Genomic DNA, 14,607 nt, shown 5'->3' on the forward strand with positions numbered 1-14,607 from the left:
CATATTAAATATAGTTATTATATCAGGTTACTATACCAAGTATTACCATATTAAATATAGTTATTATATCAGGTTACTATACTAAGTATTACCATTAAATTAAATAGAGTTATTATATCAGGTTACTATACCAAGTAATACCATATTAAATAGTTATTATATCAGGTTACCATATTAAGTATCAGGTAAATACTATTATATCAGGTTACCATATTACCATATTAAATATAGTTATTATATCAGGTTACTATATTAAGTATCACCATATTAAATATAGTTATTATATCAGGTTACTATATTAAGTATCAGCATATTAAATATAGTTATTATATCAGGTTACTATATTAAGTATTACCATATTAAATATAGTTATTATATCAGGTTACTATATTAAGTATCAGCATATTAAATATAGTTATTATATCAGGTTACTATATTAAGTATTACCATATTAAATATAGTTATTATATCAGGTTACTATACTAAGTATTACCATATTAAATATAGTTATTATATCAGGTTACTATACTAAGTATTACCATATTAAATATAGTTATTATATCAGGTTACTATACTAAGTATTACCATATTAAATATAGTTATTATATCAGGTTACTATATTAAGTATTACCATATTAAATATAGTTATTATATCAGGTTACTATATTAAGTATTACCATATTAAATATAGTTATTATATCAGGTTACTATATTAAGTATTACCATATTAAATATAGTTATTATATCAGGTTACTATACTAAGTATCAGCATATTAAATATAGTTATTATATCAGGTTACTATACTAAGTATTACCATATTAAATATAGTTATTATATCAGGTTACTATATTAAGTATTACCATATTAAATATAGTTATTATATCAGGTTACTATATTAAGTATACCATATTAAATATAGTTATTATATCAGGTTACTATATTAAGTATTACCATATTAAATATAGTTATTATATCAGGTTACTATACTAAGTATCAGCATATTAAATATAGTTATTATATCAGGTTACTATACTAAGTATCAGCATATTAAATATAGTTATTATATCAGGTTACTATACTAAGTATCAGCATATTAAATATAGTTATTATATCAGGTTACTATATTAAGTATTACCATATTAAATATAGTTATTATATCAGGTTACTATATTAAGTATTACCATATTAAATATAGTTATTATATCAGGTTGCTATATTTGATACATTCACTACTTCAGATAATTTAACACATTAAACATAGTTTATATTTCTAATAATATACTCACTTGTCAAATCTAGCCATTATAAAGGACAACATATAATTATAAAGGACTACATATAATTATAAAGGACTACATATAATTCGCAGCACACAGACAATTATTTTTTAAGCATCTTAGAATAAGAATATTTTAAGATGTACAATGAGAAAACTGTTACAGAAAATAATCTAAGAATGGAACACATACCATTAAAATCATTAATATAAAAACTGTAAAACTTTTCCAAACCAGACAGCATTTTTCCAAAATTACTAATACTTATTTAGAAGATAAAATGTATTATAGATATTTATCAGTAAGTATCCTACATGTGTAACAGTAAACACTGTAAAATGTCCTGACCAATACAAGACATAACTAAATAAAATGCATTATAGATATTTATCAGTAAGTATCCTACATGTGTAACAGTAAACACTGTAAAAAGTCCTGACCAATATAAGACATAACTAAATAAAATGTATTATAGATATTTATCAGTAAGTATCCTGCATGTGTAACAGTAAACACTGTAAAAATTCCTGACCAATACAAGACATAACTAAATAAAATGTATTATAGATATTTATCAGTAAGTGTCCTACATGTGTAACAGTAAACACTGTAAAAAGTCCTGACCAATACAAGACATAACTAAATAAAATATATTATAGATATTTATCAGTAAGTGTCCTACATGTGTAACAGTAAACACTGTAAAAAGTCCTGACCAATACAAGACATAACTAAATAAAATGTATTACAGATATTTATCAGTAAGTGTCCTACATGTGTAACAGTAAACACTGTAGAAAGTCCTGACCAATACAAGACATAACTAAATAAAATGTATTACAGATATTTATCAGTAAGTGTCCTACATGTGTAACAGTAAACACTGTAAAAAGTCCTGACCAATACAAGACATAACTAAATAAAATATCTTATAGATATTTATCAGTAAGTATCCTACATGTGTAACAGTAAACACTGTAAAAATTCCTGACCAATACAAGACATAACTAAATAAAATATATTATAGATATTTATAAGTAAGTATCCTACATGTGTAACAGTAAACACTGTAAAAAGTCCTGACCAATACAAGACATAACTAAATAAAATATATTATAGATATTTATCAGTAAGTATCCTACATGTGTAACAGTAAACACTGTAAAAATTCCTGACCAATACAAGACATAATTAAATAAAATGTATTATAGATATTTATCAGTAAGTATCCTACATGTATAAGAGTAAACACTGTAAAAATTCCTGACCAATACAAGATATAACTAAATAAAATGTATTATAGATATTTATCAGTAAGTGTCCTACATGTGTAACAGTAAACACTGTAAAAAGTCCTGACCAATACAAGACATAACTAAATAAAATGTATTATAGATATTTATCAGTAAGTATCCTACATGTGTAACAGTAAACACTGTAAAAATTCCTGACCAATACAAGACATAACTAAATAAAATGTATTACAGATATTTATCAGTAAGTGTCCTACATGTGTAACAGTAAACACTGTAAAAAGTCCTGACCAATACAAGACATAACTAAATAAAATGTATTATAGATATTTATCAGTAAGTATCCTACATGTGTAACAGTAAACACTGTAAAAAGTCCTGACCAATACAAGACATAACTAAATAAAATATATTATAGATATTTATCAGTAAGTATCCTACATGTGTAACAGTAAACACTGTAAAAATTCCTGACCAATACAAGACATAACTAAATAAAATATATTATAGATATTTATAAGTAAGTATCCTACATGTGTAACAGTAAACACTGTAATAAGTCCTGACCAATACAAGACATAACTAAATAAAATATATTATAGATATTTATCAGTAAGTATCCTACATGTGTAACAGTAAACACTTTAAAAATTCCTGACCAATACAAGACATAATTAAATAAAATGTATTATAGATATTTATCAGTAAGTATCCTACATGTGTAACAGTAAACACTGTAAAAAGTCCTGACCAATACAAGACATAACTAAATAAAATGTATTATAGATATTTATCAGTAAGTATCCTACATGTGTAACAGTAAACACTGTAAAAAGTCCTGACCAATACAAGACATAACTAAATAAAATATATTATAGATATTTATCATTAAGTATCCTACATGTGTAACAGTAAACACTGTAAAAATTCCTGACCAATACAAGAGATAACTAAATAAAATGTATTATAGATATTTATCAGTAAGTATCCTACATGTGTAACAGTAAACACTGTAAAAATTCCTGACCAATACAAGACATAACTAAATAAAATGTATTATAGATATTTATCAGTAAGTATCCTACATGTGTAACAGTAAACACTGTAAAAATTCCTGACCAATACAAGACATAATTAAATAAAATGTATTATAGATATTTATCAGTAAGTATCCTACATGTATAAGAGTAAACACTGTAAAAATTCCTGACCAATACAAGATATAACTAAATAAAATGTATTATAGATATTTATCAGTAAGTGTCCTACATGTGTAACAGTAAACACTGTAAAAAGTCCTGACCAATACAAGACATAACTAAATAAAATGTATTATAGATATTTATCAGTAAGTATCCTACATGTGTAACAGTAAACACTGTAAAAATCATCACTAAACCTCACACAGACTTTTAAATGTCGCCAAGAAGTGACATGGGGAGTTCATGTTCAGGTGTCACCCCCACATCCCGTTTTTCCTCTGTGCACTGAGTAGGGATACATCAGCCAGAATGTATCTTATCAGAAACACCTTCGGTGTGAAAAAAAAGAGTGCACTTCAAAAAGGATATGAGGTTCGACTCAAATTAAATAAAAATTGGCAGTCAAACAGGTGGCTACACTTAAAAGCATTGATAAAACTGTACAGAAAATATTCATTCATTAGTTAACCAGGTCATTTGTTTTTCAACTTTTGGTATGATGGTCGGTAAAATAACACATGCTGCTGAGATAACTAATGAATAAATGTTTGCTTTAAATTACTATCAATGCCACAACTACAACTACAAGTTTGGCCACCAGTCTTCATTTTTGTCCCTTTAAGTCAGACACTGAATCTCTTTATGGCCACACCAGAGGTCTTTTTGACTAGATATTGTGACTTTCTTTCAGCAGAAACCAAATTAGAATGCAACACTTGATAGTAACTAACATTAGGTATAAAACTACAATTCTATTATTTGAAACTAACCTTTACTTCAAATAACCATCCAGATTTTTTTTAAAAACAAATGGTGGTAGTTTTATCTCTCTAAAACAGTTAATAACTTCATTTATAGTAAAGCTATGGCAGCTAGGTTCACAGCTTCTTATACAATTGTTAAAAATGTTTAAATCATTACTGCAATTATTGTTATTCAAAACATATTCACATTAGCTTTAGGTAAGAATTACTTTCTACTTTAATCTTTTCACGAAAGACACTTATTTAACATAACACACCTACAGATATCCAGTCTTTTAACTAAAAACGTTTACCTGACATAACTCACCTAGAGACATCTAATCATTTAACTAAAGATGTTCATCTGACATAACTCACCTAGAGACATCTAATCATTTCACCAAAGACGTTTATCTGACATAACTCACCAAGAGACATCTAATCATTTAACCAAAGACGTTTATCTGACATAACTCACCTAGACATCTAATCATTTAACCAAAGACGTTTATCTGACATAACACACCTAGAGACATCTAATAATTTAACTAAAGACGTTTATCTGACATAACACACCAAGAGACACCTAATAATTTAACTAAAGACATTTATCTGACATAACACACCAAGAGACACCTAATAATTTAACTAAAGACATTTATCTGACATAACACACCAAGAGACACCTAATAATTTAACTAAAGACGTTTATCTGACATAACACACCAAGAGACACCTAATAATTTAACTAAAGACATTTATCTGACATAACACACCAAGAGACACCTAATAATTTAACTAAAGACATTTATCTGACATAACACACCAAGAGACACCTAATAATTTAACTAAAGACGTTTATCTGACATAACACACCAAGGGACACCTAATAATTTAACTAAAGACGTTTATCTGACATAACACACCAAGAGACACCTAATAATTTAACTAAAGACGTTTATCTGACATAACACACCAAGAGACACCTAATAATTTAACTAAAGACGTTTATCTGACATAACACACCAAGAGACACCTAATAATTTAACTAAAGACGTTTATCTGACATAACACACCGAGAGATCCTTCTCCTCCTTCTTCTAAAATCTGGGCAGCTTCTTCAGAAACTAAGGCAGCTCTGCCCAATAACACTGGAGTTGAACTGTCTGGTGTATTCCTAGAACTGTTAGCATTAACATCTCCATTAACGAGAGTTTCCTCTCCTCCCACTAAGACCAGTCCATAATCCTGCAAAGTGTAGCACGTAATTCAACAAAAAAATGTAGCACATGATTCAACAGGACACAAGAGTAAGTTACACAAAAAAGCATATTTTTCTCAAAAATCAAGTTGCTACAGTCAACGTTCTACTGTCAATTCCACGGAGATCAACTAGCGGTTCCTGTTCTTTATGTTCACGAGTTCTAGTATGAATGTGGCAGCAGGTTTTTAATACGGTGGAACTCTTTATTGTGAAATCAATTTAGAGAAACAGAAATATACATCATAATTCTGTAACCATTGTCTGTAATACTGGTGAAGAAATGCAACTTTGAAACCAAAGTTTAATGTAAAGAATTATACACATTAAGAAACACATTAATTTTAATGTAAAGAATTATACACATTAAGAAACACATTAATTTTAAATCCATACCTTATTATCCAATTGTCAGTACAGTTAATATACCTTGACCTTTCTTAATACTTCTATTAACTCATAAGAATTAGGAGTTCTTTCAACTACAGATAATACACCATATAACGGTGAGAATAAATAATTTACTGTTGTCTTCTATTGAGTAAAATTGAAAATAATATATATAAAAAAAACATCACCAGTCCACAGTTAGCAACTACGGTAAACACACATACCTTTTGATGTATACTAACTAATCCACAGATGAGTTTTTTACATTTGAAACACAAATCTAATGAGATTAATCATTTTACATCTAAGATAACTGTTTTTAGTGTCACAATAAATATCATAATCTAGTCATTTTATACCTAAGATAACTGTTTTTAGTGTCACAATAAATATCATAATCTAGTCATTTTATACCTAAGATAACTGTTTTTAGTGTCACAATAAATATCATAATCTAGTCATTTTATACCTAAGATAACTGTTTTTAGTGTCACAATAAATATCATAATCTAGTCATTTTATACCTAAGATAACTGTTTTTAGTGTCACAATAAATATCATAATCTAGTCATTTTACACCTAAGATAACTGTTTTTAGTGTCACAATAAATATCATAATCTAGATTGCACAATTTTAGGATAAAAATATTTCAAAAACAGTAATTTTCCTTAATAATTTTGTGTTTTCTAAAACAAAAAATTGTGTTTCACAGAATCCCTTTTGTTATTTTTTGTTTTGCTTGTTTTTAAATTTTTGCAAAGCTACTTGAGGGCTATCTATGCTAGCCGTCCCTAATTTGGCAGTGTGAGACTAAAGGAAAGACAGCTAATCATCACCATCTACCGCTAACTCTTGGGCTACTCTTTTACCAATGAATAGTGGGATTGACCGCCACATTATAATGCCCCACGACTGAAAGGACGAGCATGTTTGGTGCGACAGGGATTCGAACCCATGACCCTTAGATTGTGAGTCGAATGCCTAAACCCACCTGGCCATGCTGGGCCTTTTTTGTTATTTCAAACTGATGTTTCACTCTCCAATGCGTCCATAAGAAAATGGTATTTCATGGTGTAGAGTTCCTGCTTTGTTTTTTAAGAAACCAACCAAACCTTTTCTTTAATGATTTTAAAAGGTTTATCACAAGAAGTTTTGTAAAACATTTCCAGATTATATGGATCAGCAACATGAACAACATTAAAACAAGTGCAAATAATTTTTATGTTTACTAGTTCTCAAATGAAACAGAATTACAAAATTTTGATATTATAATATAAATGCTTTAACTACAGCTTGTAATATTTATTGTAGGTAAAAATATAAAACTACCAAATATGTACCCTGCACTGTAAAAGAAGGTATTCCAAAGATGCTATGGTTGATAAGAAAAACTCATAAAATGTGAAACTTTAAGCATACATCATTCACTCCTTGGTGTACATCCATTAATATAAAAGTCACAGTTTAATTACAACTTTCAATTAAGTAAAAACAATATATAAGTGAGAAACAAATACTACGTTGAAACATAGTACTAGTTTCAAACAGATACTCTCTCTTCTTACACCCAAAGCGTCTTAAATTCTTCAAATATGTTTCTCCTAGTTACTGAAGAAGTAATTTCTGGATTCTATACTCTCTTCTGTAACACTGTCTTCTCACACTCAGAGCACAAAGACATTTTAGCTATATCACACTCTTTAGAACTATTCAACAATTGTAATGTACCTACATACACAAATAATTCTTAATAAGTTCTATTAAGAATATTTTGTCTTGAGAAGATTAACCTTTTCATATCTTTAGGTTATAAGCACCCAGTGACAGGTTTAATTTAAACATTAACGAGATGAATGAATTCATATTATTAAAGTTTACGGTTTCTGTTTGACATGAAAAGTTATCTTGTGGCTTGTATTTATTTTACTATGTGTATTTAAGTATCGTGATTGATTTTACATAACAAATTGATTATAATTTCAATACTTTCAAGTTTTTTCTATTAGTAACATAAAACTCTACCTCTATTAATTCATCCCTTTGTTTTAAGCTTTCTTTTAAAAATTCAACTTCTTCCTTCATTTCTTTGAAGTATCTATTTAGCTGATCATATGCCTGAAAAAAACCCACAAAAAACAAAGGTATATCACAACAAGTAACATAATCAGAATATTATAAATACATGTAATATGTCATAAGAACACTTACAAATTGAGGGTATTACATGATACACAAAACTTTTATTGTACCAGTCAGCAGTCAAGGTGCCTTTAATTTCTTATCGTTCAACGGCTGCACTCGTTGAGATAATGTCTACACTTGCAACAGTCTCCCAACATACTTCAACAGATGTTGCATGCTGGCCATAATATCATTCTCTTCTCTACAAAACAGATGTTGCATGCTGGTCATAATATCATTCTCTTCTCTACAAAACAGATGTTGCATGCTGGCCATAACATCATTCTCTTCTCTACAAAACAGATGTTGCATGCTGGTCATAACATCATTCTCTTCTCTACAAAACAGATGTTGCATGCTGGTCATAATATCATTCTCTTCTCTACAAAACAGATGTTGCATGCTGGCCGTAATATCATTCTCTTCTCTACAAAACAGATGTTGCATGCTGGTCATAATATCATTCTCTTCTCTACAAAACAGATGTTGCATGCTGGTCATAATATCATTCTCTTCTCTACAAAACAGATGTTGCATGCTGGTCATAATATCATTCTCTTCTCTACAAAACAGATGTTGCATGCTGGTCATAATATCATTCTCTTCTCTACAAAACAGATGTTGCATGCTGGTCATAATATCATTCTCTTCTCTACAAAACAGATGTTGCATGCTGGCCATAATATCATTCTCTTCTCTACAAAACAGATGTTGCATGCTGGCCATAATATCGTTCTCTTCTCTACAAAACAGATGTTGCATGCTGGTCATAATATCATTCTCTTCTCTACAAAACAGATGTTGCATGCTGGCCGTAATATCATTCTCTTCTCTACAAAACAGATGTTGCATGCTGGCCATAATATCATTCTCGTCTCTACAAAACAGATGTTGCATGCTGGTCATAATATCATTCTCTTCTCTACAAAACAGATGTTGCATGCTGGTCATAATATCATTCTCTTCTCTACAAAACAGATGTTGCATGCTGGCGTAATATCATTCTCTTCTCTACAAAACAGATGTTGCATGCTGGTCATAATATCATTCTCTTCTCTACAAAACAGATGTTGCATGCTGGTCATAATATCATTCTCTTCTCTACAAAACAGATGTTGCATGCTGGCCGTAATATCATTCTCTTCTCTACAAAACAGATGTTGCATGCTGGCCATAATATCATTCTCTTCTCTACAAAACAGATGTTGCATGCTGGTCATAATATCATTCTCTTCTCTACAAAACAGATGTTGCATGCTGGTCATAATATCGTTCTCTTCTCTACAACTGACCCTCAGTGATTGTTACAAAACAATTAAAATTTGGATTTATACGTAAAAAGAATGCTCTTCCTGCTTTACTCATTCAATTGTCTGAAGTTTGATGCTGACTTCAGGTTTTATTTACCTAAGTAGTGGTTCTTGGTCAGCTACACATCCACTGACATTACTTTGTGCTAACTGTACCTAGGTCATTGTAACAACAGGTACTGCATTCTTATGTTTCACTTACTATCTTTAGCTTCCATGCAGCTCTTCTCAAAACATATAATTTTTGCCTCAGTTTTTCACATGTAGTAATCTTCACCAGTCAAATCTTGGGTTAATGCATGCTTGTTCTGTGGTATTTCTGTGAACTGTGACAGTATTCTCCATACCACAGCCAGTCACAATGCAGACTTTCAACACATGACTATACTCTGATGTAGTTCATTTTCACACAATAGAAAAATCAATCCCACAACAGTTGCATTTCATACACATTTTATTCGACATTTCCACAATTATTTCCAGTAGTGCATTAATACACATACAATGTATATTACTGCTTAATAAGGTTTAAAAGTTATTAGATGATGTAACCACATAAGACATCTGTAAGTTTTAAAGGATGCACAACATCTGGTTCTTATTAATTTACAGATATGAAGTAGAAAACACAGCAATCACTACCATTACAATGTTCCACAACTAAGAAAAGAATTGTCAAAAGATTATCAGTTCTTAATATGACTCTTTTCATAATACATCTATAAAGCATTTCATGTACTTCTAATAAATACATCAATGAATGGACAAAAAGATAGAAAGATACTGTAAATATACATGCTCTGACAGAGGTTCATTTAACACTCACTAAAAACATTTGTGATAAATAAAAATATGCATCAGTAAGAAGTTAGCTACAAATGTAGCACAAATGTAGTACAAATGTAGCACACCTCTCTAAGGAGCAAGTTTTCACACACTTACAAGAAATAATAACAAATCACATTATCTTTACAAGAATGAAATTCCACAAAGAATACATCTTCATCCATTTCGAGAAAGAATAGACCCTCATCCCATTCAAAATGTTTTCATAAAAGTCAAGGTACAGAGCATATCCAAAAGTCTGGAACCACGAATACTTCAATAAATTGTATAGAATGAATTCCACATGTTGTATTTGTAATTCACAATAAGTTTTGATTAATTCAATCTTCTCATGCTCCGACAGTGCCATAATAGGTCACATACCTAGAATTTAAGAAAAGCCAAATCACCAATGGTTCCAGACACTTTGGATACTCTGCATTTGTGAAAATACTTGTAGAACCTTTACAAAAAAATACTTGTAGAACCTTTACAAAAAAATACTTGTAGAACCTTTACAAAACCTTACCCTGGACTTCTCTTTACAAAACCTTACCCTGGACTTCTCTTTATAATCTTTTTGTGCCTGAATATAATTTTCTTCCATTTCTTGTACTTCATCTTTCAAAGTGTCAACATTGTAAGTGAGAGATGATTTTTCATTATCAAGTTGTGCATTACTGATCATGGCTTTCTTAAACTTCTTGTCTAAATCTTGTAACTGATGCTGAAAAAGAAACCATTTTATTATCTTCAAAGAAAAGCTAATTACTCATGTCTTTTGTTCTTTTTTTAAGAACTTAGTGGTTCTATAAAAATATAAATATTCATATTTTTGCTCCAGCTTGAAACTGGAGTTGATTTATGATCCCAAAATAATCCCGAACTCAAAAATATTAAAACCACAAAGATTTATCTCAAGGAACAAACATATTGGCTTGTTTTCAATTTCATCCAAAGTTACACGAGGGCCATCTGTACTAGCCATCCTTACCCACTGCCAATTCTTGACCTACTCTTTTACCAACTAACAGTGGTGTTGACCATCACACACCCTTGTCAGAAAGTTTTTTTTGTTTTGTTTTTTATTTCTTGCAAAGCTACACGAGGGCTATCAGAGCTAGTCATCCCTAATTTAGCAGTGTAAGACTAGATGGAAGAGAGCTAGTCATCCCTAATTTAGCAGTGTAAGACTAGATGGAAGAGAGCTAGTCATCACCACCCATCGCTAACTCTTGAGCTACTCTTTACCAAAGAATAGTGAGATTGACCATCACATTATAACTCCCCCACAGCTGAAATAGTGAGCATGTTTGGTGCTGTAGGGATTCAAATCCGCAACCCTCACATTATGAGGTGAGTGCCTTAAACACCTAGCCATGCCAGGCCATTGACAGAAAGAGAGAGTATATTCGATATGACAGAAATTAGAACCCGTAACCAACAAACTGCGAGTGAAGCACCTTAACTTAACTATTGGGTTGTGTCAACCAAGAACAGAAAGAATAATAATATGTCACAGAAATGATACTGCTATGGATTCAACAAGTTATAACACTGTTTCATAATCTGATTTTATTCTAATGTTATATTATTCTATGTACTTGTTTTTTTGGAACTTGTGATTTCTACCTTTCATATTCTAGTCTTTTAACAATACAAACCAAGAGTTATAAATCATATATTACACATTTTCACTTGATAAGACATTACTACACTATTAATGGTTCTACCATAAAACATCTTAAATTTGTATGTGTGCAATACCTACAACATGAATCTTTATCTTTGAAGCTTTTACAACGTTCTGAATATCATAAAATATTGAGTTACATGCAGTACAAAACATCTTGTAAAACAAATTACTACGCTTTTCTCACAATCCAACAGTACAAACATTCTGAATTTAAAACTTTATGTGAGTATTGAAATATATTTTCTGATGTAGTGTTTAAACACTGGTCCAACAAAAGTGAGAGAAGATCAGTAGAACCAACAACAAAAATAATGTAGTGTTTAAACACTGGTCCAACAAAAGTGAGAGAAGATCAGTAGAACCAACAAAAAAAATAATGTAGTGTTTCAAACACTGGTCTAACAAAAGTGAGAGAAGATCAGTAGAACCAACAAAAAAAATAATGTAGTGTTTAAACACTGGTCCAACAAAAGTGAGAGAAGATCAGTAGAACCAACAAAAAAAATAATGTGGTGTTTAAACACTGGTCCAACAAAAGTGAGAGAAGATCAGTAGAACCAACAAAAAAAATAAACCTGACTCTCGCCTGTACAAACTTAATAAGAAATAAAATATGCTTAATATAAAACTACAGAAACAAATTAAAGTAATAAACATTTGAAATGTTGCTAAGGTTTAACAGTAAATAAATACACCAATAAAAAGTTTCAGATATTGCAACAAATTTAAATTTGTTAATAATAAAATTGATACACTACTGCAAACACATTTGTCATGCACTGTTACATTACCTAGATAGGACTCTTTTAGGCTACTTTCGACATCACAAACACATTCGTCATGCACGTTACATTACCTAGATAGGACTATATAGTTTAATTTCAGTATCACTTATCGTTATGTTCACTCTCACCTTTAACTCTCTAGTATTTTCATCACTTATGTCTTCACTGCTGCGTCTAGAGCTTGCATAAGATGAAGTATTTGAAACAAATGATGACGACCTTCCCTATAAACCAAAAAGTTGGTTACTTTTTATGTGCTCCACCTAATTTTATCCTTTATAATATCAACAGTCACAGGTTAAAAAAACAATGTTATCCTTGTATACTCAACTGTTTGCTTTGGACATTCACACAAAACTATTAGAACTATCTGCACTATCCATTACAAAGATTTAACTTAAAAGGAAACAGGACTAGGTCAACAGCCACCCATCAACCCTTGGACTACACTCATCTTAACTTTATGTGCACTCTTGTAACACACCTACAGCCCTAAAATGCATTAAACAGATTTTAGCACATGTGGTAACTGAACACGAACAAAGAGCTCCCAGATCCACAGTCTTGCGCATTAGTCACTGGTCATAATCAGCCAGACACCCTGGTATAAGTTGAACATAATGTACCACGTTAATTTTTTATAAATAAATTACAAAATTTATAACCAAGTACACTTTACATAAGCTATATTTAAGCAGCTATCCAAAAGTTAAAAATTATGATGTCAAGTTACATAATTTTCCAGAATAATTTTACGCTATAAAGTCAAAGCATGTATCAGTAGCTTAAACATGATTTATTTATCAGTGCCATAACACTTAAACATGATTTATTTATCAGTGCCATAACACTTAAACATGATTTATTTATCAATGCCATAACACTTAAACATGATTTATTTATCAATGCCATAACACTTAAACATGATTTATTTATCAATGCCATAACACTTAAACATGATTTGTTTATCAATGCCATAACACTTAAACATGATTTATTTATCAATGCCATAACACTTAAACATGATTTATTTATCAATGCCATAACACTTAAACATGATTTGTTTATCAATGCCATAACACTTAAACATGATTTGTTTATCAATGCCACAACACTTCTTCAGTAACCCGTGTTTACACACTCCACTCAATCTAAGTTGATATCGGTTAACTTTTAATACAATAAAATTCACCTTCTTCAATTAATTTGAAACATTTTAAAATTCCCCTTTTACAGTTTCCAAATAACACATAATTCATCCTTACAATTCTTAATAAAACACTGATAAATATATTTAAATTTTACACTAGTCTGTAACTTCATATGGAAGGAAAACTGTTTCTCCCTGATGAAAAAGGCTCAGGTTATAGAGTTTTACATTTCTGTCTTAAATTGAACTTTTAATCATGTCTTCCCAACATCATGAAAACTATACTTATTCAACAATGATTTTGTGTGTTCTGTTAACACATTCAAAAATGGTTTTGTGTGTTCTGTTAACACATTCAACAATGGTTTTGTGTGTTCTGTTAACTTATTCAACAATGGTTTTGTGTGTTCTGTTAACATTTTAAACAATGGTTTTGTGTGTTCTGTTGACATATTCAACAATGTTTTTGTGTGTTCTGTTAACACATTCAACGATGGTTTTGTGTGTTCTGTTAACACATTCAACGATGGTT

At 30.1% G+C, this 14,607-nt stretch overlaps 1 protein-coding gene across 7 annotated transcripts in view; it reads right to left on the minus strand.

Annotated features, from left to right (window-relative positions):
• Nucleotides 1-5,442: 5,442 nt before the first annotated feature.
• Nucleotides 5,443-14,607, minus strand: part of LOC143234656 (leucine-rich repeat flightless-interacting protein 2-like) — a 70,561-nt gene continuing 61,396 nt past the window's right edge. For 2 of the 7 annotated variants that reach the window (XM_076472183.1, XM_076472182.1), the window contains exons 4-7: nt 13,054-13,149; nt 10,974-11,171; nt 8,151-8,243; nt 5,448-5,724 (exon numbers count right to left, since the gene is read on the minus strand). In XM_076472183.1, coding sequence (XP_076328298.1) covers nt 5,521-5,724; nt 8,151-8,243; nt 10,974-11,171; nt 13,054-13,149 — 591 coding nt within the window. In that variant the 3' untranslated portion in view covers nt 5,448-5,520. Of the gene's footprint in view, nt 5,725-8,150; nt 8,244-10,973; nt 11,172-13,053; nt 13,150-14,607 lie in introns of all 7 variants that reach the window. The other 5 variants (XM_076472180.1, XM_076472181.1, XM_076472178.1 and 2 more) reach the window with 5 other exon arrangements.

Source organism: Tachypleus tridentatus, chromosome 12 (genome assembly GCF_004210375.1).
Source record: "Tachypleus tridentatus isolate NWPU-2018 chromosome 12, ASM421037v1, whole genome shotgun sequence".
In the NCBI taxonomy this organism is placed as follows: domain Eukaryota; kingdom Metazoa; phylum Arthropoda; class Merostomata; order Xiphosura; family Limulidae; genus Tachypleus; species Tachypleus tridentatus.